Below are 26698 nucleotides of genomic sequence, written 5' to 3'. Positions count from 1 at the left end.
TGATGAGGGATGGAAGTTAACGCTAGAGAGAAAATTGGTTATGTTGCCTGATCAACTAATGATCACAAGCTCCAAGGAAGCTAATGAGAGAAATGGCTGCAGGATGGATGGTGTTGTGAGCTCATTGATACTAGTGTGTCGACATATATAGGCGATGGCTGTGTTAAAGGATTGTCGGGTGTAAGCGCGTTGACAAGGTGGCATAGAGTAGGTCGTCTAAAATGCATGAAAATAGCATCGTACATGTTATGTCCTGAAATTGATATTATTATATATGCTTGGCTCCATAGCTTTAATAGAAAACTAACTATGGAGAAGATAAGATGGGTAGCCGTCAGTAGACCGGGTCTGGGAGAAAACGTTTAGTAACCAAATTGTCAGTATACCATGTCCAAACAATTAGTTAGAAGATCATCAGTAGTCATGAGTGGACCTTGTCCTCGATAGATCCGGATGCCCGCACGAGCGTACTAAACATAAATTAATCCAACATATTCTCTAGTTAAACATTCCGAACGTGTTGATGTGCACATGTACTACATCGGTACGTCAAATAATTATATAATTAATTAAGGTTCTTCTAAAATAATAATTAAGATGTATGCCACTGTCAAAATTCATGAAAATTCACTATTGATAATATGTTGTGTTGACCAAATTCAAATGTTGCATAGTCGAGCCTCGCCGTTGTCATATAGCTAAAATCATATTTGGCGAAGAGGATTCATAGTCGGCCCTAGTTTTTGTTAGTGAAAGGTAATTCCACTAATAATTATTTGTCATATATGTACTATACATTTGAGCTAAACCACGACACTTATTATGAATCGGAGGGAGAATTTTTTGTCACCACCATTTCTCCTCGAGATGCTCTTGTTTCTTTTTTTTTTAGTATGAGTTCCCCTGTTCCATTTCAAGCAATAAAACCACAAAATTTTGCAGTGCGCCCAAATAACAAGGGGTAATCTCTGCGGTCCTGAGTGGGGAACTATACCTTGGGCACATTGGCTTCAACCTGCAACTTACGTCCAAACACTACCACTAAGTACACCTTAAATATAGAGGAAAACTCTCATAAGAGAACAATTTGAAGCAGGCTCACAAGGTCCGCCCTGGAGAGGTTATAACATTTGCGAGGTAAATGACAATTCAAAGCTAAATGAAAAAATATTTACACTAAATATTATCCTTTTTGTTACTCATCTCTTAGCCCTTTTATCTAATATGATAGTGTAAAAGTAAATGTTCTTTATAGATGCTAAGATAAAATCATAAATCTACCATCTTAAGAGAAAAACGACGGAGGAAAGATACGCTCGTCAAAGAGAAAAGCTACAACAGGACACCGCGATGCTGCCTCCGGCCATGGTTTTTGCTGGAACCAGTTGGTGAGGACACTGGAACCAGCCGTGGTGCATCCTGGGAACAGAACGACAATAGATGTTGCATCTGGTCATCTTTTTTGCTGGAATTGACATGTGTGGATGCTGGAATGGGGTAGGAGAAAAGCTGCAAAACCTCAGCGACCATGCAACAATGTTCCCGCGAGCTACGGCGGCGCCGATCGACGCTGAATGGCGGCATGCGTCTAGCAGCGTGGCGAGGTGCTGGGACCCATCGGCAAAAAAACTGCATTGAAAATTTGAAAGACCTACATTGAAAATTTGAAAATTTGAAAGACCTACATTTGAAAAACAATCCCCATCATATTTGAAAGACCTACACTGAAAATTTTCTATTCCATGGAAATTGTCACAACTACTCATCTATTACTCTACTACATCTATCAAAACATCTACATCATCATCAACATGGGGATTTGGCTGGTCTAACCTCGAGGTCGGAGGGGGGTCGGTGATGGGGAGGACGGCGGGGATGATGCAGGGCTCCTTGATTTCTGCAAAAAAAACAATATAAACAAAAACATTATTATCCTCATTTTAGGACTTAGTGAAACCCTATAAGCTATCAAGTAAATATCCAATTTGAACCATAGAAAAATGCCCTAATTTCACAATATAACTTAGAGTTTGATTACTGAAATTCCTATTACTAAATTTGATACCTAAAAATTTGTCATATAGCATTCCAATACATTTCTATAATTCGGAAAGTTCTATACCTAAAAATTTACATTACTAATTTTTTTACTAAAATTTTGTATTACTAAAAATTTATATCTACCTTCTACAAAAAAATTCTACCTACCTATACTATTTAGAAAACCTACATTCTACAATCAAAGTGTTACATGTCAACTAAATCTATTAACTATGTTTGATTTTTTACTAATTCACTCTAAACACTATAAGCTATCAACTAAACCCTAGAAGCATACTAAATCAAAGTGTTACATATGAACTAAATCTAAACACGATAAGCTATCAACTAAACCCTAGCCGTGTGGATGGAGGAGGGGAGGGAGGATGGGTTGTGGATGGAGGAGGAGGAGGGAGGAGGGGTTGTGGAGGAAGGAGGGGTTGTTGATGGAGGAGGAGGGGCGGCTGGAGGAGGGAGTAGCAGTGGGTGAGGGGAGGAGGAGAGGCGGCTAGAGGAGGGAGGAGTGGGGCGGAGGAGGGGGGAGGGGCAGCTAGAGGAGGGAGGAGGGAGGAGGGAGGAGGAAGAGGAGAAGGAGGAGGCTTGCCGAGGCCGGGGGATGGCGGCGACGTCGGCGATGGTAGGAGGAGGACGGCCGCGACGGTGATAGTGAGACAGGGAGAGTGAGGAAATGTGCGGGCCGGGGTCGGGGATAAGGCCGGGTTAGCAACAGCGCGGGCCACGGCTCAGCGCTACTACTATCTAGTTAGCAGTAGCGTGGTTCCCATAGAGGCGCTACTACTATACCTAGCCTGTTGGCAACCGTGTGGCATCTATAGTGGTAGCGCGTTTTGTTCCTACCGCGCTACTGCTATGCACATAGCAGTAGCGTCCTTTGTATACAAGCGCTGCTGCTAATGAGCAGTAGCGCCTCCTTTTATCCCGTGCTACTGGTAAGCTTTCCCTAGTAGTGCGAGGTGCTGGGACCGTTGGCAAAAAAGTTGTGAGCAGTCATCAAAGTAGCTACGACAGGATGAACAAGGGATTGGCGAGCTGAACTCTTGTAATTTCTGTTTCTTGGCAAGCATAGGGTGTCCCGAGCTGATGATCTTAGCTTGATGGTAACAGGATGAACAAGGGCTTGGCGAGCTAAACTCTTGTAATTTTCTGTTTCTTGGTGAGCAGATTTTGGGACACAAGATGAAAACGAAATATGACAATGGTTTCAAAGCTTGGCGAGCTGAAGTCTTGTAAAATTATTATTTTTTGCTTTTTTTGGCCCATTTTCCACATGTAAGTTGTTTTTATTTAAGAAATTGCAAAAATATTCAATTAGCATATAAAGTGTTCAGCGTTTAGGAAATGTATTTATGGTTTTAAAAAGTGATCACATGTTTTAATAAAGTTTATGTGTTTGTCAAAAGATATATTTGCAATCAAAATAAATTTAAATATGTGTGGTAAAAAATATTTATAGCCTAGTGTGCCCCTCGGATTATAGATACTAAAATGAACACTTTTAAAACTTTAAATATACTTTTGTAGTTAACATTTTACTGTAACTACAGGATTTCTGAAATAATACGTAAATATTTTTAAAAATTACATTAATATGTGTTAAAAGTAAGTTATTTTTGTCTGCATATTATTTATAGATAAGAATATTCTAACTTTATTTATATTACTATTAGAATAAGTTACATAATTTTCAAATTTTCTAAAAATAAAAGAAAACTCACATGTGGAAGGGCTATGTAAAAGGAAAAAACATAACATTCTAAAAAGGATCAAGTGAATATTATTTGAAAAATGAAGATTTTAAAAGTTAGATTAACAGTTTGAAAATATAAAACGTTTTAACACTTTAAAATTACTTCATTAAATATGTGAATGCTTTTAAAAATTATGAAATCATTTTAATATTTCTTAATTATTGTTTTGATTACGTGAATATTTAAAACTACATGAACAATTTTTTTGTGGGTACATGAACATTTATTTGATATTGTGATTATAGTTCGATGAATATTTTTCTAATTTCTAAAAGAAGGAAAAACAACTAACATTTGAAGATGCAACCCATTTAACTCCACGGTCGCATTCAGTAGAATTTTTTTAGTGATGCATAATGGGAAGCAATGTTGTCTTGACGAGGTGGTTAGCGTGGGGCGTGGGCTGAGGTTTCTGTATCGAATCCCAGACTTGCCCATTTTTTTACACTGACAGGTGGGACCTGATGGTCATTGTGACATATATTCTATAAGTCAGTCTGTTCCGGCACTGCAGGTGGGCCCCACACCATGCTGGCATGCCTAGTCAACGATACATACATATCTGAACATGATTTGAACCGTATTTGAACCATATTGCAAAGTTTTATAACCAGTTCAGTATATTTTTCAAGTTCAGACACCAAGGTGAACATCTACGGCAAGTTTAAGAACCACGAGTGTTATTACCTAGTACAACTTTGTATTAACTTTGTACTAAATCAACTACACTTATTTTGGGACAAAGGGAGCATACACTAAGGAAGGTTGCCAGGGGATCGAATCTTGGAGCAGGGGGTTCGAATCTTAAAGCAGGCAAATCCATGGTTTTTTTTTTTGAGGGGTAGGCAAATCCGTGGGTAGTCCAGTGCAGCTGCCACCATGTGCAGGCGAGCACTTCCCATATGTGACAACACTAAATCGGGCCGAATCGTCTCAGAAAAACTAAGGACTGGATGGTCAAAATCGATTCCTCATTTGAGTATGCTGGGGAAGCAAAAAAAAAACATACGTACAACTGTAACGATGCAATAGGTGGAGTTAAGTATTTGCAGCCAACACCAACAGCACTCCAATTTTCGTTCACGGCTTATGTACAACGCTCTGCTGGTTCTGAAATTCAGCCACTCTTGTAACTCCAACGCAGCCCAATCTACGCCTCAGGGGGAAATACGTCCTCAAAGAAGTGGTTCAGATCACCTTTTCGCGGATCGAAGGCCAACAATTTTGCCATTGCATCCTGAAATTTTGAACAAATACTCATCATATATTCACTTACAATAACTATCCCACTCTGCATGTAACAGCCTAGCTAACGACAGAACAAACATGCATGCAAGTCATAAACCTGGTATTGCTTGTCCTTTGCCGCCAAATTATCGCAGATCATGCGCCTTACAGGTCTCTTGGAATGGATATCCTCCAGAACACTAGCAGATCTCTGAATAACTTCACTGGGAACACCTGCGAGCAGCCAAACATGAGAATCATTTCTCTATGAGCAGTCATGCTGTCCGGTTTCTTTCTTTTCACAAGATCTCTTCGAGCCACACGTGTCATGATGTAGATCAAGTAAAATAGTACTCCCATAGCATATGAATTTCTGAATACAATGGCAACTAACAGTGTGAAATAAATAAATAAATTTAGCCTTTCATCAAAATGAAAGCAGATTAGTTTATCATGCTATCACAATTTGCCAGCTCAATAGAATTTTACTCCATGAACATACCAGCAAGCTGTGCACAATGAAGTCCTGCAAGAAAAGATGTGTTACTTGTTATCTGACTCAAAAGGATCCGTATCTATCATTGTATAAATGCTGTATACATAAGCTTACCAAAGCTCAAGAGTGCCTGTCCAGGTACAAGTCTTCACCATGGGTATCACAAGTTACATAGCAAATTAGTACCAAAAGGAAATTATTCGGAACAAGAAAAACACATAACAGCTAAGCTTTCATATCTACTTACCTGTAAAGGAATATGATGTCTTCATTGCTTGTCTGTCCATCAGGATTCAGAACACTCATGGTACAGCATTTTATATGTTCAGACTGCAAAATTTCTCAAATTTACCAATCGTTATAACCAGGGTCAGGAAACCTCAAATGTAAAAGGACATACAAAATTTCTATACACCAGCAAACTAGTTGTTTTCTTAACCTGTGGGAAGTAGTTTTCGGTGAAGATCTCCGTCAGATGTGTTGACAAAAGGACCTGCAAGGTTGCAGCAGTTAGATCATATCGCAACACATTACAGTGGTAAATATTACTATAAGAATTCCATCATTTATCCATAGAGTAAATTTACAGCATTCCCACATTCAATCAAGCTGTTTAAGAGATATACAAATCAATCAGCAAAACTAATGTGTCGCGATACTCATGCCATTCAGGAAAAAATATGCCGTTATGAAAGAAACTCTTACGGTTTCAAGAACTAGCCATGGACAGGGTGCATCGAAGCTAGCTATCCACGTGCCAGAACTATGAGTTGGTTTCAAGATCTTACGGGTTTTAACTCTAGCCTACCCCAACTTGTTTGGGACTAAAAGGCTTTGTTGTTGTTGTTGTACAAAAGAAACTCTTATATAGGAAATATGTTATAGGATGCAGAATGAATATCGGACCAAGTTTTCCCTTCGACAAAATATAGAGCCATATATAGAACCTGTTTTAGGTATAGAACGATACATTGACAATAATATGTTACTCATGCTTGAAAGCATCAAACAAAATAAACAATATGATTCAAGAAACGCAACATTATGCCTTACTTCCATCCCTTATTTGCACTCAGTGTTCTATTCTACAGTCCCGTTTTCACACAAGTACAGAGTTCGAGTAATACTGGACCTTTCTGTATATCTTCTTTTCAAGTAAGAAAATATAGTATATCCATTTTCTATCATGAATCGAATTTTGATTCAGTTTTAAAAATGCATAAATCTGCCGCCAAACAAGGGTAACCATTCTGGTACCGGTATTCACAACTCTAATGTCCAGTAACCGATGTGGCATTAAAATGCCTAATTTAAAGTGAAAAGGGGGGGGGGGGAGATAGTAGCAATCTGAGCTAGTAAACTATGAAATGATGGTATTAACTTCAAGTGTGGCTGTAAGGAAGATCAGACAGGCAATACTATCAGATTCATAATCAACAGTAACATTTATCCAGCTACCTAACCTTTGGAGGATAATCATAATTTGCAAAATGACTGATAGTCCCTCCAAGCAAACCAATACCATCTGCAAGGAATCAGGAAAGAAAATTAGCCATCTACTCTTAAGTCATGTTGAGGATGGGAGGAAGAATTTCAGATTTTCTGTGGTCTCACCTTCTGTTAGAGTACCCTTACCGAATTCATCTAATAAGCACAGTGATCTCGATGTTGCATGCCTGCAAAATTTCTTTGGTTGTATGTTCAAGATCGCAAGACAACTTAAGGGTGGATACAAATATGATACCTGAGCATTGTTCCAACTTGATGTAAATCAATCATAAATGTTGACTGCTCAGTTGTCATTGACTTGCTTCCCATTGCACAGAATATCCTACAAAACGTTATTAAACATGTCAGATATATAAAACTTTAATCTAGGATTACTACGATAACTGTGTGTCATGAACCGTATACATATTAGCATTTGACCTACAACACTAATACACTAATAATTTCCCCTCAATTCTTCATACTGAAACATGTCATATAAACACAAACCTATCAGTCAATCCAACAACAGCAGAATCAGCAGGAACAAAGCTTCCAATATGAGCAAGAAAAACCACCAATGCAACCTGAAAGCAAATATCCAACGCAACTTGAACTTTATTTCGCAACTTTGAGTTCATGAAAGTAGGAGTTCGTACATGCTCTCCCTAGGAAGTAAAAAAACACAAAATTTAAAGTACATTAACGATCTGATCTGCAGCCATGTTTTAATCCAGAACTAACTGATACAGCCTAAGCATTTGTGCAATTTAGTTTGGGGTGCACAAAGCACTTCTCAGGTAACATTACCTGCTTAATGTAAATGCTTTTCCCTGAATAGTTAGGTCCAGTTATTATGTTTATTCTTCCTGAGATAAAAATAGCCATAAATCATATTCTTGACAATAAGAGAAGTACTAAGTTTAGAATATCAAATATCTTGGGAACTAGCCACCTGCACTGCGGATTTTCGTATCATTTGGAACAAATGTGTCAACGGTCATTTCCTGCAAAGCATGTCTAAATTGTTGTTGAAGTAAGTTCATTGCCTTCAACCATAAGACTGTTAGTAATACCCAACTAACATTTAACATGGGAATAAAAAAAACAATACTAACCTTCCATTCTGTATCTCAAGTATGGAATCCTCAGTTAAGATGGGCCTCACGTAATTGTTTTGGCGCGCAACAATTGCCAATGATAAAATACTAATGTAACAGAACAAGAGCTCGTTAGATCGCCATATTGTCAGTAAGTTGAATGTGTGTAACAAATATGTGCATACCAATCAAGTTCTGCTGCAAAGTTCACTGCTTTTGTCAGTTGAGGTAGAAACTGAAGAACACGGCATACTAGATCCCTTATGATTGCTCTTTCCATGTCTGTCAGCGCAACAACGCCAAAGTCATTATCCATTTGCAGATTTATGGAAATACAAGAAGAATATCCATTGAAACTTCAATAAGACACACATTTAGACCCGTTTTTTTTTTAAAAGGTTACATGTAAACTTGAACTATAGAAATTTCTGGAACAAAATATAAAATAGCAAGAAATTGGCAGATGAATATAAAATTACATTCCGAAATCCACAGGCATGTAATATCTGGAGAAGATGGCAAGATAAACTTGTTAAGGTGAAATGCTCACTGTTTGCTTATTCATGGCCTGTAACTTTAAAGGTAAAGTACCATCGAACATCAAGTTCAAAATAAACTCATTTGTAAGTGTAGCTCTATCTTCATCAGGGAAAATATGATTATTGCACCAACAGTATACATAATTCGATAAGAAACCACAGCATTGGGAGCAGAATTAAATAAGTAGATAAATTATTTAAGCTACCAAGAATTTTATGATAAATATCTCCCAGAAGGTTGTCCAGCTCTCTTGTCTTCTGAGTATGGTAGTAGAACCTTCTCTCTTCCCCATCCTCTGAAAACTGATGAGCATAGAACTTATTACACATTAACAATCAAACGAAATAAAACAACACACAGCTTACCGCAAATTCAAAATCTTGAAGTCCTATTAACAAGGCCTCACTTATCTTCTCATCAAAAAAACACATCAAGTATCCTGTTAGTGTCATAAATGGTAAACACATGAGTGTTCTCATTATTAACTTTTAGTTCCTATGAACGATTGCATATTGCATTTTACAAGCACTATCCAGCAACCTGTAACACTCCAGTACCAACTATAGTAAATTAGACAAAGAAACTAGTAAATCACAACCAGAAAGAAGTTTACAAACAAATAGCTAATATTTCCAATCCACATGCAGACCAGACTCAAACCCTTATCTTCTTGCAGATATTGCCTCAAACTTTAATTTGTACTAGTCAAACAAGGAGCTAAAACAAATATTTGAACAATGAACCTAATTACTTAGTCGATGGTCACATACTCACTCCATTCTTATGAACAACAACAACAACAACAACAAAGCCTTAAGTCCCAAACAAGTTGGGGTAGGTTGAGGTGAAACCCATAAGATCTCGCAACCAACTCATGGTTCTGGCACATGGATAGCAAGCTTCCACGCACCACTGTCCATGGCTTGTTCTCTGTCGATACTCCAGTCCTTCAGATCCCTCTTTACGGACTCCTCCCATGTCAAGTTCGGTCTACCCCGACCTCTCTTGACATTATAGGCATGCTTTAGCCATCCGCTATGCACTGGCGCTTCTGGAGGCTTGTGCTGAATATGCCCAAAACATCTTAGACGATGTTGGACAAGCTTCTCTTCAATCAGCGCTACCCCAACTCTATCTCGTATATCATCATTCCGGACTCGGTCCTTCCTTGTGTGGACACATATCCATCTCAACATGTGCATCTCCGCCACACCTAACTGTTGAACATGTCGCCTTTTAGTCGGCCAACACTCAACGCCGTACAACATTGCGGGTCGAATCGCCGTCCTATAGAACTTGCCTTTTAGCTTTTGTGGCACTCTCTTGTCACAGAGAATGCCAGAAGCTTGGCGTCACTTCATCCATCCAGCTTTGATTCGATGATTCACATCTTCATCGATATCCCCATCCTTCTGCAACATAGACCCCAAATATCTAAAGGTGTCCTTCTGAGGCACCACCTGCCCATCAAGGCTAACCTCCTCCTCCTCCTCGTGCCTACTAGTACTGAAACCGCACCTCATGCTATATACAGCTGAGAGCTACTCGGTTTTAGTTCTACTAAGTCTAAAACCTTTGGATTCCAAGGTTTGTCTCCATAGCTCTAACTTCCTATTGACCCCCGTCCGACTATCATCGTCTAGCACCACATCCTCCGCAAAGAGCATACACCATGGGATATCTCCTTGTATATCCCTTGTGACCTCATCCATCACCAGAGTGAAAAGATAAGGGCTCAAAGCTGACCCCTGGTGCAGTCCTATTTTAATCGGGAAGTCATCAGTGTCACCATCACTTGTTCAAAGACTTGTCACAACATTAGCATACATGTCCTCGATGAGGGTAATGTACTTTGTTGGGACTTTGTGTTTCTCCAAGGCCCACCACATGACATTCCGTGGTATCTTATCATAGGCCTTCTCTAAGTCAATGAACACCATATGCAGACCTTCTTTTGCTCTGTATCTCTCCATGAGTTGTCGTACCAAGAAAATTGCTTCCATCGTCGACCTCCCAGGCATGAAACCAAACTATTTTTTGTCACGCTTGTCATACTTCTTAAGCGGTGCTCAATGACTCTAACATAGCTTCATGTGTGGCTCATCAGCTTAATTCCACGGTAATTAGTAAAAACTCTGAACATCCCCCTTGTTCTTGAAGATTGGTACTAATATACTCCGTCACCATTCTTCTGGCATCATGTTTACCCCAAAAATGAGGTTGAAAAGCTTAGTTAGCCATACTATAGCTATGTCTCTGAGGCCTCTCCACACCTCAATGGGGATATGATCAGGGCCCATCACCTTGCCTCCTTTCATCTTTTTTAAAGCCTCCTTGACCTTTGACTCCTGGATTCGCTACAAAAATGCCTGCTGGTATCATCAAAGGAGTCGTCCAATTCAATGGTAGAGCTCTCATTCTCCCCATTGAATAGCTTCTCAAAGTACTCCCGCCATCTATGCTTAATCTCCTTGTCCTTCACTAGGAACCGGTCTGCTCCGTCCTTGATGCATTTGACTTGGTCAACATCCCTCGCCTTCCTCACTCGGATCTTGGCCATCTTATAGATGTCCCTTTCGTCTTCCTTCGTGTCTAACCGCTGGTAGAGGTCCTCATACGCCCGACCCCTTGCTTCACTCATAGCTCGCTTTGCGGCCTTCTTTGCCATCTTGTACTTCTCTATGTTGTCTGCGCTCCTATCTAGGTAGAGGCGTCTAAAACAATCTTTCTTCTCCTTAATAGCCTTTTGGACATCATCGTTCCACCACCAAGTATCTTTAGCTTCTCTTTTACTTCCCCTGGACACTCCAAACTCCTCTAAGGCCACCTTACGAATGCAAGTCGCCATCTTCATCCACATATTGTTTGCATCGCCTCCTTCCTCCCAAGGGCTCTCCTTAATGATCCTCTCCTTGAATGCCTGAGCTCCCTCCCCCTTGAGCTTCCACCACTTCGTTCTAGCGACTTTGGCACGCTTATCCCGCTGGACACAAATCCGAAAGCGGAAGTCAGTCACCACCAGCTATGTCAAGGGACAACACTCTCCAGATATCACCTTACAATCTAGGCACGCACGCCTGTCTTCTCTTCTCAAGAGGATGAAATCAATCCTGCTAGAGTGTTGACCACTACTCAGGCTGCAAGTGGGACTATACATGGGACTCCCACCTTTAGCCCACTTGATCCCACTACGTTTGGTGGGAATCACCAGTCATCCCGTCACAACTTACGCAAACTATGTGGGCACAAGTGGGATCACATTTACTAGCAAATGCACTCACGATGAAGATGAGCCACAACGCGTACAAACACGATCGCCGCAGGCAACCGAACCAGTAGCTTGCATGACATAGTGATGGAAGAGGAGATGGCCGTTGGAGCGGGACACGCCGGCAGCTTGGCGGATACTGCGACAGCGACCCTCCCTTACACTGCCGTCGGTGAGGGCGGGGCGGAAGCCTCGGGACGATCGTCGCCGGTTCACGGGAGCCGGTTCTGGGCCCTGTCGAAGCTGGCCACGGAGGGCTCGGTCGGCGAGATGGTCTCTTTCTAGGGCACGGCGCTCAATCGAGAGGGGGAGACAAAGGCGCGGCTGGAATGCCGGGGTCCCGACGGGTCAGTGCCGTCGGAGGTGATGAACTGCAAGGTACCTTGGTCGCCTCTAGTGGCGCATGACACGTGCAGGGGTGCGACTGCGCCAACGAGCTGCTGTGGGTTGTAGGTGCAGGAGGGGCCGGGCGGTCTTGGTGTACGAGTAGTGATGAACTCGTCAGGTGCAACGGCACAGGCGCGTCAGGTTCAGGTGCGGTGGAGTCGCCCAACGCGGGGGGCGGTGAGCTTCTGCTCGCGGGGCGCACTTGCATGAACAGGAGGAGAAAATCATGCCTCGTTGCCCAGCTGCAGGCGATCATCCCCATACTCACAGTTCAGGTGTTAGTGCGGCTGTTTGTGCTCATCCAGGTGACCAAGCGTTGGCAGCATGCCGGCACGTAGTTGTTGGATGGCATCTCCTCATGGCTTTCAGCGCCGCCTCCGTCGCTCGCGATGAGGGGAGGGAAGGGGCTGGTGGGTGAGGTGGGTTCCCAATGGGTTAATAGGGCTAGCCCACTTAATTTTTCTTTTGTCCAATGGGATCCCACTAATGCAATTTAGGTGGGATGGGCTGATTACTCCCATTTAATTCCACTCCCATCTGCAGCCTGAACCACTACTAAAAGTCAGCAGGTGTGATTCTCTCTTTTGAAAGAGGGTGTTAGCCACGATCATGTCGTAGGCTAGAGCAAAGCTTAAGACATCTTCTCCTTGATTCCTGATGCCATAACCAAAGCCCCCATTCACCCCTTCATGTACCCACGTGGCCATTGAGGTCTCCTCCTATGAAGAGCTTCTCGCCAAACGGTACACTCCTAACCATGTCCTCCAAGCCTTCCTAGAACTCCCTCTTGGTGTTCTCAATTAATGTTTCTCATGCAACTACATCAAAGTGTAACCAGAGTACCCAGCTGTACTAACACACAAATTTGAGCCGAACTACCAAGGGTAAAAGGAATTTAACTAACGTGTTCTCCTGTAAGATTAACTTTGGACCCAAAAAAAATGCTTGATGACCGAAAAAAATACGTTGATTTCTAAAAAAAGAAAGCAAATTAGTAAGAACCCCTGCTATGTATATTTCATGTTAGTATAGTAGAAACGGAGACCTTCCATAGCATAAATAAAAGAAAGAGGACAAAGCTTGCGCATGCAATAGCAATGTATATCATATGGAGGGCTCGATAGTATCAAATTTAACAGGATAAAAAGAATAAAGTTCTATCTGGGGATCAGCAACAAAAATACCTATTTGGTGTACATAGACAATTAGCGGAGCTTTTCTGCATTCGAGCGAGAAAGGGAAGGAGGCATTTTCATTAGCTGAAACCTAGAAGCAGCTAAACTGTTACAATTTATCGAACAAAGGCATAAAAAGTTGACGCTTCAAATTAAATTCACTTTGGAAGATCCATCACCTGCTCCAGAAAGTCAGGTAATCCTTCATACACCATCCTCAGTTCATCCAACTATATTTCACAAGGAGGTTCATTTGATTAGAAGAACAAGGCCATATCGTTGAGAAAAAGCAAACATACAATACTAGATACCAAACTTAAAAGGAAAATCAAGATATTTTGAAGAACCACAGAAGTTGCCGAGAAGATTTAATGTTATGATGAATTATTATCACATTAAAGAATGGTGTTCAAACTTTAAATAGTACCCACATATGTGCACACCCACCCAAATGTGCAGACAAGGTCCACACAACACAACGATCTGTTCTTATTACCCAATTCGACCAGACCCCTGTGAGCCATTGAAGTACTCCCTCCGTCACATAATATAAGACGTTATTACAACCGATGTACTCACATATTGGTCGTGATAACATCTTATATTATGGGACAGAGGGAGTATTTAGCAAAGCAGAACATAACTATGATTTGAGGAAAATGAAAAAAAAACTATTTAATAGTGTTATATGGCAATCACCAACTGCAACAACTGAACAGGACGAATACCACAAGTACTGGTTAGGCTCAAGGCAAAGCAATAAGCCTGCTTCAACTATTGCACAAAGAGATGGGAGTTTGATAATTGGCTTTTAGTGATAGATTACAACTAAATGATTATTGAATATAAAGTAAAGTATGGGATCGATTAAAAAGTATAATTTATAGGACAATAGAATACAGCTCCAGGATAAGCACCCCAAGGCCTGACCTCATCACATAAATTTTCTTTCACCAATGTTTCATAGCCTTTTTCCTTACTCCGTTGTACGTCAATGACACCAATCACCTATCAATAATAGATAGAGGTCATCATTTTATGAAAGGTGAAACAACAACAGCAAGCCTCAAAAATCCCCAGAAAAATAAATATGTATTCACTCTATAAGATACTGACATATTATTTGGATAAAATTGTAACACAACCACTCATTCACTGCACAGAGCCACAGATTCAGCAGAAATGTGAATTAACTTCCCAGGAAGAAAAAAATGTTTACCAAGGTCTGAAGCAACAAATTTCACAAATAACTTTTCATACAAGAGTATCCGTAAATCATTTCATGCAAATCTATGCTACATGATGTTAGAAGCCCGAGTGCTGACCACACCAATTCATATAATTCACTAAGATCAGTTGCCTAGTTAGAGATACCAGTAGGCAGATTTGTACAAAGCTATACGGTATAGCATTAACTCATACTATTTCAAAAATTTGAGATGGTCATATTGTTGTATGTAATGATCTAAAATATCACGGCATATCAATGTAAGTCAAAGACAAGGGTAAAACGCATGCACAGACTTTCTTCTGCATTCAAAGTGAGGGACAACGGTACGAGTACTAACCAGATTCGATACATAATCCAGCTCTGCTGTAATTGAAGAATTTGCCTGAAAACATATGCATCCAAGAATAAAGGAACTTCTTAAGTTCAAACTTTCATTAGTTAGTTGTGGAAGTAACAGCACCGGCTTGGAGACTAGTACCTTTTCAACCAAGTCAATGCTCATATGTTGCAACTTATTTGCCAGATGCTCTGATATTCCTACCTCAAAAATCTTGTTTATATGAAGCAAAGAGCAAATGCACTGAAACAAGAGAAGCGGGCAAAGAAAATTACCAAGAGAAACAAGAGGAGATAAATAACCTACACACCACATTTGTGCGCCATTGATCAGTAACCTTCAGTGTCCAACACTGGATATCAGATTCATTACAGAACGGTACAAAGCAATAATCAAAACATGCACCATGATAATTGTTCTGTTATTTCCTGCCCAAAATCTTAAGTAGGCGACTTGCCTGAGCATTTACTTAGTTCAACTAGGAAACAGCAGAGGCATGTTCCAAATTTGAGTTCTCCACAAGTACTGTACTAGACATACTTATTAATTCCATTCTGGCGAGCTTCCCAGTTTGGTGTTTGGAATGGAACGTTATTATTGGTACCAGAGAGTTCCGGTGTTTCGTTCTGTGCTTTCATATAAAATGGATATATATGCATAAGACACACCGTAAAAAAGATAAAAGGGAAAAAAGGGGATAGATGTTGCTTGTAGGCTGGCATAGACATTGTTGCTCGCGTCCAGCTAGACCTGTCTGATCCCAGTGCCTGGTGACAGCATGCAGGCACATCGCAGAAGAGTCTGTCTTGTATCTAGCTTGTCCAGCTGAACATCCCAGACAACAATACCGCATCGGCAAGGAGCAAGATGTGATGGGAAGCTAACTTTAAAAGAGAGTAGGAGTGATCTTTGTGTGTGGAGGAAAGCATTAGCACAAGAGTTCTTTACTTGAAAGCAGTGCAAAATAAGTTCAGTCAGCCGACAATAGCGTGACCTGATCAGAAGTTTGTTCCAGAATATGTTTCGGTCGGGATGGACAACCTGTACGCAATGACACCTTCCATTTATCATTTTGCTACTTGGAAAGGGAAGCTCCATGATCAAGGGTTGAAATGGTTTCTTGAGACGAGACCAGCTCCTCACCACCACCACCACCCCACCCCCCACACCCCCCCCCCCCCCCCCCCCCCCCCCCCCCCCACCCCCCGCGCGTTGCTCCCGCGAGCAACGGGGGGAAACCCTAGCCGCTGCCGCTCCTAGTTCCCTCCCCTCCTCCAGTCCCCTCGCCGCGCTCACTGGCGGGGAGGGGGGGGGGAGGGGGGCCTCTTCTCCTCGAGTGGTGGTGGGCGGCGCGGGACGGCCTCATCGTTTGGGGGCGCAGCGCTTAGTGGGGTGCGGCGGCGCTGGTGTGGTGGGCTACGTGCTGTGACCGGCAGGGATGTGCCCATGGTGGTGGTGGCGGCGCGAGCCCAAATCGGACCTGGATCTGGCGGCTCTCCCTCGACAGGCGGCGCGGGGGCTGGTCTCGACCCGGTGTGGTCGTGGTGCTGGGAGTGACCGTGATAGCGCGTGGCGAGCTGCTACAGGGGCGCGGCGGCTGCTGGTGATGCGGTGGTCCCTCGGTGGATGGGCGCTCTAGAGGCCCTCTTTGGCGGCTGGGTGCGGACGGGCCGGCGGCCCTCGCCGGTGGACGTGTGGCTGCGATTGCCCTGCATGGAGCTGTGGGAGCCGTGGTGGGGCGTCAGGGGTGACGTGTGGGGAGGTTGCAGGAGGGATGGGTGGTCTCTACCCGTCACCGGCGCAGGGGGCGCTGGTCCGGACTTGCTCCGCTCCTCTTCTCCCCATTTCCCCTACCTAGCGACTCCGACTCCAGATCGCTGTTCGGGGCAGTCCAGTCACCGGCGGCTCTGCTATGCTAGGGTTTTGCCGGTCGGTTCCAAGTCCGTCCCTTCGTTGGTATTCTGAGCGTCGGGATGCAGGGCGGCGGCCTTGGTGGCGGGAGCGGCGTGCTCGTGGGCGGAGCTCGCGGCTCAGGTGCGGGCTAGTCTTCATGGACATGTGGGCGGCATGGCGGCTGGTGCTTGTCGATTGGTGGCTGTGATGCGACGTCTGTCCCCGGGACTAGCCGCAACCTTATTCAGAGCCGGAGTGTGTTTACGTGGGTGAATACCCTGTCTGGCTTTCCTAGGCCGACGGAGGCGTCGTCCGTGGAGGTCATCATCTTCTTGAAGGCTTCGTCGTGGTTACTCCATATCCTCCAAGATACCCTGGATGAAAATCATGATCCTCTAGATTGGGTGGTGGCGGCACTCCGGTGGCGTATCCTTCTTGAACGAATCGCCTTGGGGCTCATAGAACAACAGCGTGTAGGTTGGTCTCTTCTCGGTGGCTTGTTCCCGGTTGAGTGCTCCCTCGACTTCCTAGTGAGGCTTAGTGACTATCTGTTGTTTACTTGGACTTGTTGTGGGAGTGTTAGGCCTTGTACAATGCTAGGTGCTTAGGGAGGTGCTTAGAAAAATAAACAGGTTTTTTTAAAGCACCGGTGCTTATTTCTAGAGGAGACGCCTAATTAAGCGTCTACCCTTTACAAATAAGCACCGGTGCTTGAGAAAAGCCTGGTTTATTTCTCCAAGCACCTTGCATTGTACAAGGCCTTAGCTGCTTCTTAGCATCTTTGTACCTTGCCTTGGGTGCGTCTGGTGTTGTATCACTCGTTGTAAGTTGGTTGTTGCTTTATATATAAAGCGGGGCGAAAGCCTTTTTCGGTAAAGGGAAGCTCCATCCGTTGAGGATGGAATGGAATGGATTGATACTAGCATGAAAGGCATAAATGAACTAATTGACCAGAATGGCAGACATGAGATATACTGTTCCAGGATAACATGTATTTGAACTTGGAAATAAAGCTTTTTGGGTACCTTCAGAAATGTGTGCCAATCACTGCTTGTACAGCTGGAACTTGGAGAGTTGAATTTCTTCAGAAAAAAGGAAAATGTTAGTTCGGCATATCTGAAAACTCTGAAGCTGAATACAGCATGCTCAAAGAAACTAGGAATAACCATGATATTCTTAATCAGCACTATGGCTTCAACTGTTTACAATACTTTTGAGTTTCCTTTTTACTTCAGGCCAAAGTAGTATGTCTCAAGCTCTCGATTTCATTAATTAAGAATTACAATAAATAACTATTGATCGGATATAAACAAAGATAGCATGTAAACTTATGTTTTAGCGAATTCACATTGTGTGTAGCAAGATGGAACGGGGTGGACAAACAATAGCCATCAGGCCATGACCCAAACGAACTATAGGGAGGTACATGAAGGTTAAAACTTCACGTAACGCAACTAACTGGCACTTAAGTCTAATCTCCATCGTTTTACCCAGAGAGCATTATCAAAGACGTATTATCTTTTTTTTCACTTCAGTTTAGACACACCTAACTTGTCATGACAAAGGGATTTTGACTATATTACAGCAAGCAGAGGTAAATAAAATACCTTAAAATGTACATGAACAGAGTAAACTAAATAGAACCTTGAGCATGTGGGGAACATCTCTCACAGACTTCAAAGTCTGACGCAGTGCAGACATTACTTCTTCACAGCAAAGGAAGAAAGATATCTAGAATTGCTAGGAAACACAGGACCACAAACCAATGGCATTTTGGCATCAAAAGTCAGAAGGGATGAAAGATTTTGTACTGTTCAAAATAAGGATACTGTGTTGAGGCGATTATTTATGACATCGATATCAATTATGGGACGTAAGAACCATGCTCTAAGATGAAGCATAGAAATAGATAAGAGTTCAGAAAATGTTACTTATTCCTATTTCACTGATACTGACTAGCAGAGATAGAAAACTGACCTCAAGAGACGTCTTCCCATAGGTGTCACACACTACATTTAAGACAAAGCAGTGAACTTACTAGAAAATAAACAAAGGGAAGAAAAAAAAGGCTTGCTACCTTATTGAGGATACCAAAGACTGAAAACCTGCAGTTTAATATTACTATTACAAACTGGAACCAGAGTAAGGGTACAACACGTAGATCCAAGATTCTTAGTTCTTACCCTTCTTTAGCTCTTCCTATTCCCATGTAACTGGGGTGCTTATCCACTTGAAAAATCTGTAGTGCCTCATGAGCAGCTGCATCAAGTTTCAAAAATCTGTCTCTGTGATGCATGTCAAGGCATACAGTGCTAAACTAACCATAACAAATTGCTAATATATATGACATAGCATTACCCTACAGTGAGCTACATAAATTGTTAAGTTGCTTCCAACAGGGCAGTGGAGCTATATAAATTTCTTGAGTTGGTTCCAAAGTATGAACGAAAAATGTGTTGCATCTGAAATAAAGTATCATGATGGAAGATGTAATTTAAAATTGACTGCATCAGCATGTTGGTGTTCATCTAATACAATCATAGATCGAAGGATAAAATGAGATCTGTGTGACAGAATCAATTGCAATGGATGCTCCTCCTTCCATTTGTTCAAGGGTATCAAGAAGCCTCTCGCTATCTAATATAGCAAGAAGACCTCCAGCAGCACGAACTTGAACATCACTTCCAAGATCCATCATGGAATTAAGCTGCAAGTACGCACAAAATGATTTCACTATGCAAGGACAGAATGGTTAACAAGATCTAAGAAACGAGATGAATGGTGAAACATCAACTAGCAAGAGTTTATCAGCAATTCATGTGAGGCAAATATGGGAAATATCCTAACTTCAAGGATATATTGAAAGGAATCACTTTTGAAGGGGATAAAAAAGAATTGTACAAGTATCCTGATCATAGTTTTAATTATATATTACAGATTTAGTGAGAAAATGAGCATGTCCTGATTGCATGTTCCATAGAATGACTAGAAATAGTATACAGGTACATCCAGCAGAAGAAGCGTAACACCTTCCCACCCAGAAATGCAATGCAAGAGCTTGATGAAAACAAATGTTACACTATACTTTTTCTAAAAATGTGTGAGCGACATGAGCTTTCAAATATCAAACATGATAATATTAACTATTTACGAGAAACAAAAGTTGACTCTATCTATATAAATGATCTGCGAGATCCAAGGCACCTGCACCACTTTGAGGGCAAGAAAATGACACAATGCCCTCAAAAGAAAGAGAAACACAAGCTTTTTATTACAAATAGAGATAAAAAGGAGCTACACCGCTGTTTTGTTAGATTCAGATTGTAGGATGTAGATTCACATACAGATACTGAAGATGTATAAGTAATACAACTGCATTTGCAATTATATGCATAAGACGTGAAGTTCATGTGATCTATGGTATGAAGTCCCTAAGCAAATGAAGTAACTGTTTCGACCAGTAGGCAGTAATTTTCAGTATAGAAAATTGGTCCTACAATCGCAAAACAAAATATAAAAATAGAGTGGGTTATTTTTGACAATTCCCACCTTCAGATTCCTAAGCATATAAATTTCACCAAAATTCTTAAAAGGAAAGTAACTGGATAGGAACACTGCTATTGATCAAGTAGAGAAACAGAAACAATAGTACATGTGGCCCTGTGCATTTGTATAAATGGAAGAGAACAAGAACCCATAAACAAAAGAGGGACTACTCGCTAATCATATGTCCTCAAAGTTTAGATATGTTATTTCTTAGGAGGTCAAAATCCCGATTTTCTTGGCAACTGTAGCAAGTGTGGGGTGGAAGAAATCAGGAAAATATAATTATAAACTGAATGAAACAATGATAAAATAGATTTCTTCAAGGCCATGCTGAATAAGAGTTTATCATGGCTGGGGATGGTCTTTTTGAAACCTATGGAGAAGTGAAACATATAGGTAGAAAACGGTAGCAGTAAGATTCTCATTTAGATCACTTACAAAGCAAATCCTCTCTTTTACACTTAATCCATCATCCATTGCTGCAACTTTCAAGTATATTAATCTGCAATTTGGACAAGCAATACACAGATAATTCATCATCAATTCATCAGGTTGAAGAATTAGGAAATGCACGAGATGGAGATACAGTAGCCCAAAATGTATTGACTGCAATGAACTTTCTAGTTACTGACAAGTGTTTTCCTTCCTCACATAGCAGGATCAATACAGATATACAACAAGAATAACATTCATATCATAAGTTATCAAACACCTACATGGATGAGTTTCTCAGCCTTCTCCAAATCCAAAACCGAAAACATTCAATTACAGTTGTTAGGCTAATTTGTTTTTCACTGACAAAACAATGATACTGAAAAGCACCCATCCTCTTATACTATTGCAAAAATCATAATCAAGTTCGGACTGACACTTGGTAAATGTAGTTGATTTAACGTACAAAACAGCAACTGAAACAACATATCCAATAAATAAGCAGATTAGTGCTACCCAAATGGTCAAATCTGATTAATCCTTAAGATATTCATGTAAAGCATAAGTAAGGTGCAGAAACCATAGTTCTCAATTCACTCAAGGAAGTGCTTGGTCTAGTGATCAGGTAAAGAGTACACAAAACTGCTGACCTGTGCCAGGCTTGCTCATAGGTGAATGTTGAGCTTTTCATGAGCTTCACAACAGGGGGGTCAACATTACTATCTGTGTGATTCCATGCAAAACAATCAGATGAGAACTTAAGATATCAGTTGAAGAACTGGCTGCAGTCCAAACCATTTCTCTGTAAAGCCGATAGAAGTTCTTCTTCCGTCTTTGTACTTGCATATATGGTGCTTGGTTTTGCTTGACATTTCACTGATCCAAAATCAAGCAACACAGAGAGTCAGCTATGCAGTTTTTACTGTTGTAAATGTTGAAATTACTTCACACTGGAAAAATTGTCAAAGTATTTTTCTACCAAAACAATTTTTTCGTTTAAAAAAATCCATAGCATACAACCTGAAATTTGGATTTCTGTAGTATTAAGTCAACAACATACCAAGATCAATCAGAGGGAATCCTCCAGCGCTATCTTCCCAGATTTCCAATACAAAAAGCTGGCGCGTATTTGAATCATAGTATGACACTCCAACCCTGATATCACATGAAAGTGGCAGGTATTATAAGCAGTTGACTCATATTCTATATTCCACTGTAACAAATACATTGATGTGCTAGTAATCGACAGAAGAAATTTTTAGCTTTGAAATCTCAGTGTAATGGTAGACTAGAACACAAACTATTCTGCAAATCAGCGGGGGCACTCTGTTTTACTGAGGACTAGTATCCATGTCGTTCGGAAAGTATATTGTGCAGGATACAAATACAAGTAAAGAAGCTTATCTCGTAAAATAACGGAAAAAAATCTCAATAAACTAAATACACATCTAAAGTTTACCTACGCCCTTGCATTACACAAGCCATATGGACCTGCAACACAATCAGTTGAAAATCAGTCAGCACATTGCATAGCACGAATGTGTGAATAAGATATTCTGGAGTTACCAAAGTATCACGTGCATATAGAATCATATCTTTAAGATCATTGAGTGTGAAACAGAAAGTACAACTTGGCCTAAACACAAAGCCATAAAACAGTCTAATAAATGAAGAACAAAGTCACAGAAACTCCAAAGTGAGCCATCCAAGGTCATTCATGCTTTGCAATGTATGAATATCAAAACAAAAGGAAAGCCCCTGGCAAGTATGGCATTCTCTTCAAAAAAAATGGTGTTTTAATATACCAACATTACTTGTACTAAAATCTTGAGGCCTTATCCTTGAAAAATGTGAAGGAAGCTCAAAGAAGGCACTATTAAGAACTTCAGAGGTATACACACCACGCTCCTCCTAGTTGCTTTACATTTCAGGAATATATTCAGCCAGTAGTACTGTTTAACTCTCCAGTAAACCAAGATATCCATTCAGAATTATTCATGGCCATGAATAAACATATAACCTTGCTTGACATTCTGATAAAAAAAATATTTAACCTCTCATACAAATACGTAGATACAAATGGTATAATGGGGCAATCATTAGTTGTTGTTTTTTTCTCTGTGGTTAGGCTTTTCTTCAGTGCTGGGATGTGTAGAAGCACTTAAACATCCAGAAGAAACATTGCCAAATAATACGTTAAATAAGAGATTTTGTGTTACAAAAATCCACAACTCCACCTGCTTGATAGACTGATCCAATCAAGTCAGACACATTAGACATGTCTCAAATCAGTCTCAGGTTTGTGGATGCGGTGACATAAGAACCAACAACAGAATTTACAAGTTAAAATAATATTTGCCAAATACTAGAGGCCCATTTAGATTTTAGGCAAAAACAATTATCCAAACGAATGCAAACACAGCGTCTAACACAATCGAATGCAGAACAAGACTTCCCAGTAACGAAACAGCATAAACACTTCATCCTATCACAAGTAAAATCCCTCGACCTTTGCATACTATGCTTCCACATTTAGGCTAAAGCAGTAGGCAATCTTCAATCAGAACGGCTTTCCTTTTTGGTGTCCACGGTATGCACACAATTTTAGAAACTATTTTTGAGTCGAAACAGTTGTGCAGCAAACTTCATCATAATTCATCATTAAAAATCTACCATTCTACTGAAAGGCGCGTCAAATGGACATTAATTGTGTATAAGAGGCATGCAATACTGAAGCATGCCAAATCTATAAGGCAAGGCCGCAAAGCCACAACCATCTAAAACATCGATATGCTCCATACCTCGAGTCCTGGAAACTATTCATAAGCTAAGAGGGATGCTCATTAAAATAGCAGGGAAGAAGTATGTGACGCTTGCATACATGGATTCAAGTGGCATGAAGTGCTCTTCTAAACGCATTTTCTAGGACCAGTTGCTCAAAGGCTAGAGAGCAACCGAAGCAAAAGCAGCACTAAAATAATCATGGAACCGAATCAGAGCACTGGCATGTGCATCAGATCAAAAGCAGCTATGCGACGCCACAACAAGCACACGAGTGTGGCAAGTGCAATAAACAATAACTCCGGCTACATTCCAGATCGGGGACACGGCATTTCGCGCGAAATTGGTGGTTTCCACTTCCCACAAGGCCACGGCACGATTCGAGCGGGCGCAGCGATAACTGGGGCGTTTGATCCAGAACGAAATACTGCGTATAATGCGGCGGTCGGGGCGAGGAACTCGGATGATGAGTCGATACGCACCTGGGAGTCGATCCCCGTCTCGGCCACCTCCTCCTCCTCCTCCTCCAGCTGCTCCTCCTCCTCCTCGTCCATTCACGCTCGCTCGCTCGCCTCCCCCTCTCCTCTACACGGAGGCTCCTCCCGCTCGCCTCCCCGCGGGGGGCGGACCGGCGCTCCCAGCGACTGCGAAGGTCGGCGGGATTCAACTAATGGCTGGATGCAAGCAACCTCACTCCTCAAACCCCAGCGGCCAAGGATGGCGAACGGGGTGGGGACAGCGGGGACGCGATGCCGCGATGAGGAGGACGGGAACGAGGAGGGAGGGGTCTCGCCGGCGACGGGTGGGGGAATGGGCGAGGCGGATTGAGGCGTCGGCGAACCCGCTCCGGCTGCGGCTGCGGCTGCTCTGACACCCGACGCCTTGACCCCACACCCACAGGCCAGTCACTCGGTCTTTTTTTCTTTTCTTTTTGGGCTTGCCAGTCACTCAAGCAGCGTCGACCTAGCCTGGGCCCAACCAAGAAGAAAGATGGGCTGCACAGCCCGTAGCCGGTCCGATCCAACCGTACACTAGCAATATCACGCGACGTATCAAACATTCTCCAACCCCTCAAAAGAAAAATCAAACTTTACTAAAAAAATCAAACATTCTCCAAAAAAGAAACGCGACGTATCAAACATTAAAAAAACACGACGTATCAAACCATAGCACACTACCTACCAAAAAAAATTATAGCACTATTTTAACTTAATTGGTTGAGTTTTCCGTGAATAACTTGTGAGGTAACCATATTGCAAACACCTTACCATGCTCACGGATGTTTCACGATTGGATGACATGCCAAAACAATATTTTGAACAAGCTTGTCGTGAGATTTTGGTCACACCAAAACCGCCATTCTCCACGTTGCCAAGATCGATGTACCCGGCAAGTGGAAGTCACAATGCAGTTGCTTGATCTATGCTCAATGTTGCCTCACGTTTCTTCTTGATGAATGTTTTTCGCTTTTTGCACCTGTTGAACTTTTTTTGCACCTGTTGAACTATTTTTTTGCACCTGTTAAACTATGTTGTGGCTTTCAGTACAATCCGTGAACATGTGTGACTGAATTTCATTATGTGCATTAACATTTAAATGTTATTAAAATGTATGCATTTGAATCATAAAAGAATTATTAAAATTTTATTGTAATGAAGTCCAAATGAGATTTACGTGTGCAATAGGATGAGACAAATTGCCAAAGAAAAATATTAGGGGTTGAGTTTAGAGCATCTCTAGCCGATCCCCTCAAAGGCTATAGAGTGGTAATATTTTCATTTTACTCCTCTAACTAGCACCTAGCCAAAGTAGTAAAGAGGATAGTGGAGTAAACAATTTACCCCCGCCTTCTAGTGGGCGTCTAAGAATACTCGGCCACGACCGCGCGGAGTAAACTTTCTGGCCTCTCTCGCACCGTCCCACCCCCACTGCTTCTTCGCTGGTGCACCTCCCGACGATCATCCATCGGCCCTATCTGATGGGTTTCGTAGTAATTTCAAAAAATTTCCTACGCTCACGCAAGATCATAGTGATGCATAGCAACGAGAGGGGGAGAGTGTGATCTACGTACCCTTGTAGATCGATAACGGAAGCGTTTGGTTGATGTAGTCGTACGTCTCCGCGGCCCGACCGATCAAGCACCGAAACTACGGCACCTCCGAGTTCTAGCACACGTTCAGCTCGATGACGATCCCCGGACTCCGATCCAGCAAAGTGTCAGGGAAGAGTTCCGTCAGCACGACGGCGCGGTGACGATCTTGATGTATTACTGTCGCAGGGCTTCGCCTAAGCACCACTACAATATTATCGAGGACTATGGTGGAAGGGGCACCGCACACGGCTAAGAGTATGATCACGTGGATCAACTTGTGTCTCTAGGGGTGCCCCTGCCTCCGTATATAAAGGTTCAAGGGAGGGGGGCCGGCCGGCCAAGGTGTGGCGCGCCAGGAGGAGTCCTACTCCTTCTGGGAGTAGGACTCCCTCCCTTTCCTAGTTGGAATAGGATTCGTGGAGTGGGAAAAGAGAGAGAGAGAAGGAGGGGGGCGCCGGCCCCCTCTCTCCTTGTCCTATTCGGACTAGGGGTGGAGGGGCGCGCGGCCCAGCCCTGGCTGCCTCTTCTCTTCTTCCACTAAGGCCCACTAAGGCCCATATACCTCCCGGGGGGTTCCGGTAACCTCCCGGTACTCCGGTAAAATCCCGATTTCACCCGGAACACTTTCGATATCCAAACATAGGCTTCCAATATATCAATCTTTATGTCTCGACCATTTCGAGACTCCTCGTCATGTCCGTGATCACATCCGGGACTCCGAACAACCTTCGGTACATCAAAATGCATAAACTCATAATATAACTGTCATCGTAACCTCAAGCGTGCGAACCCTACGGGTTCGAGAACAATGTAGACATGACCGAGACACGTCTCCGGTCAATAACCAATAGCGGAACCTGGATGCTCATATTGGCTCCTACATATTCTACGAAGAT

General features: G+C 42.1%; 1 protein-coding gene across 2 annotated transcripts; it reads right to left on the bottom strand.

Annotated features, from left to right (window-relative positions):
* Positions 1-4734: 4734 nt before the first annotated feature.
* LOC125523165 (DNA mismatch repair protein MSH5) lies at positions 4735-24616 on the bottom strand. 2 transcript variants are annotated; one of them, XM_048688225.1, is made up of 34 exons: positions 24193-24616; positions 22389-22420; positions 21990-22084; positions 21725-21805; positions 21580-21652; positions 20936-20999; positions 19507-19658; positions 19135-19236; positions 19029-19056; positions 18929-18960; positions 18781-18838; positions 18596-18682; positions 17977-18033; positions 15200-15301; positions 15059-15103; positions 14421-14498; positions 13670-13720; positions 13500-13581; positions 9026-9099; positions 8866-8962; positions 8306-8402; positions 8139-8228; positions 7976-8040; positions 7831-7889; positions 7531-7607; positions 7277-7363; positions 7147-7208; positions 6996-7057; positions 5972-6025; positions 5780-5862; positions 5647-5678; positions 5539-5562; positions 5155-5270; positions 4735-5046 (listed from the first exon to the last, which is right to left on the bottom strand). In XM_048688225.1, the coding sequence occupies exons 1-34, from the start codon at positions 24262-24264 to the stop codon at positions 4960-4962; spliced, it is 2457 nt and encodes an 818-aa protein (XP_048544182.1). In that variant the 5' UTR covers positions 24265-24616; the 3' UTR covers positions 4735-4959. The 2 variants fall into 2 exon arrangements, with proteins under 2 accessions (XP_048544182.1, XP_048544187.1); XM_048688230.1 differs by lacking the exons at positions 19029-19056; positions 19507-19658; positions 20936-20999; ... (3 more) ...; positions 22389-22420; positions 24193-24616.
* Between the last annotated feature and the right edge of the window lie 2082 nt (positions 24617-26698).

The sequence above is a fragment of the Triticum urartu genome, chromosome 1 (genome assembly GCF_003073215.2).
Source record: "Triticum urartu cultivar G1812 chromosome 1, Tu2.1, whole genome shotgun sequence".
Taxonomy (NCBI): Eukaryota; Viridiplantae; Streptophyta; class Magnoliopsida; order Poales; family Poaceae; genus Triticum; species Triticum urartu.
The sequence above is the reverse complement of the archived record's forward strand: the minus strand, read 5'-3'. Positions and strand labels throughout refer to the sequence as shown.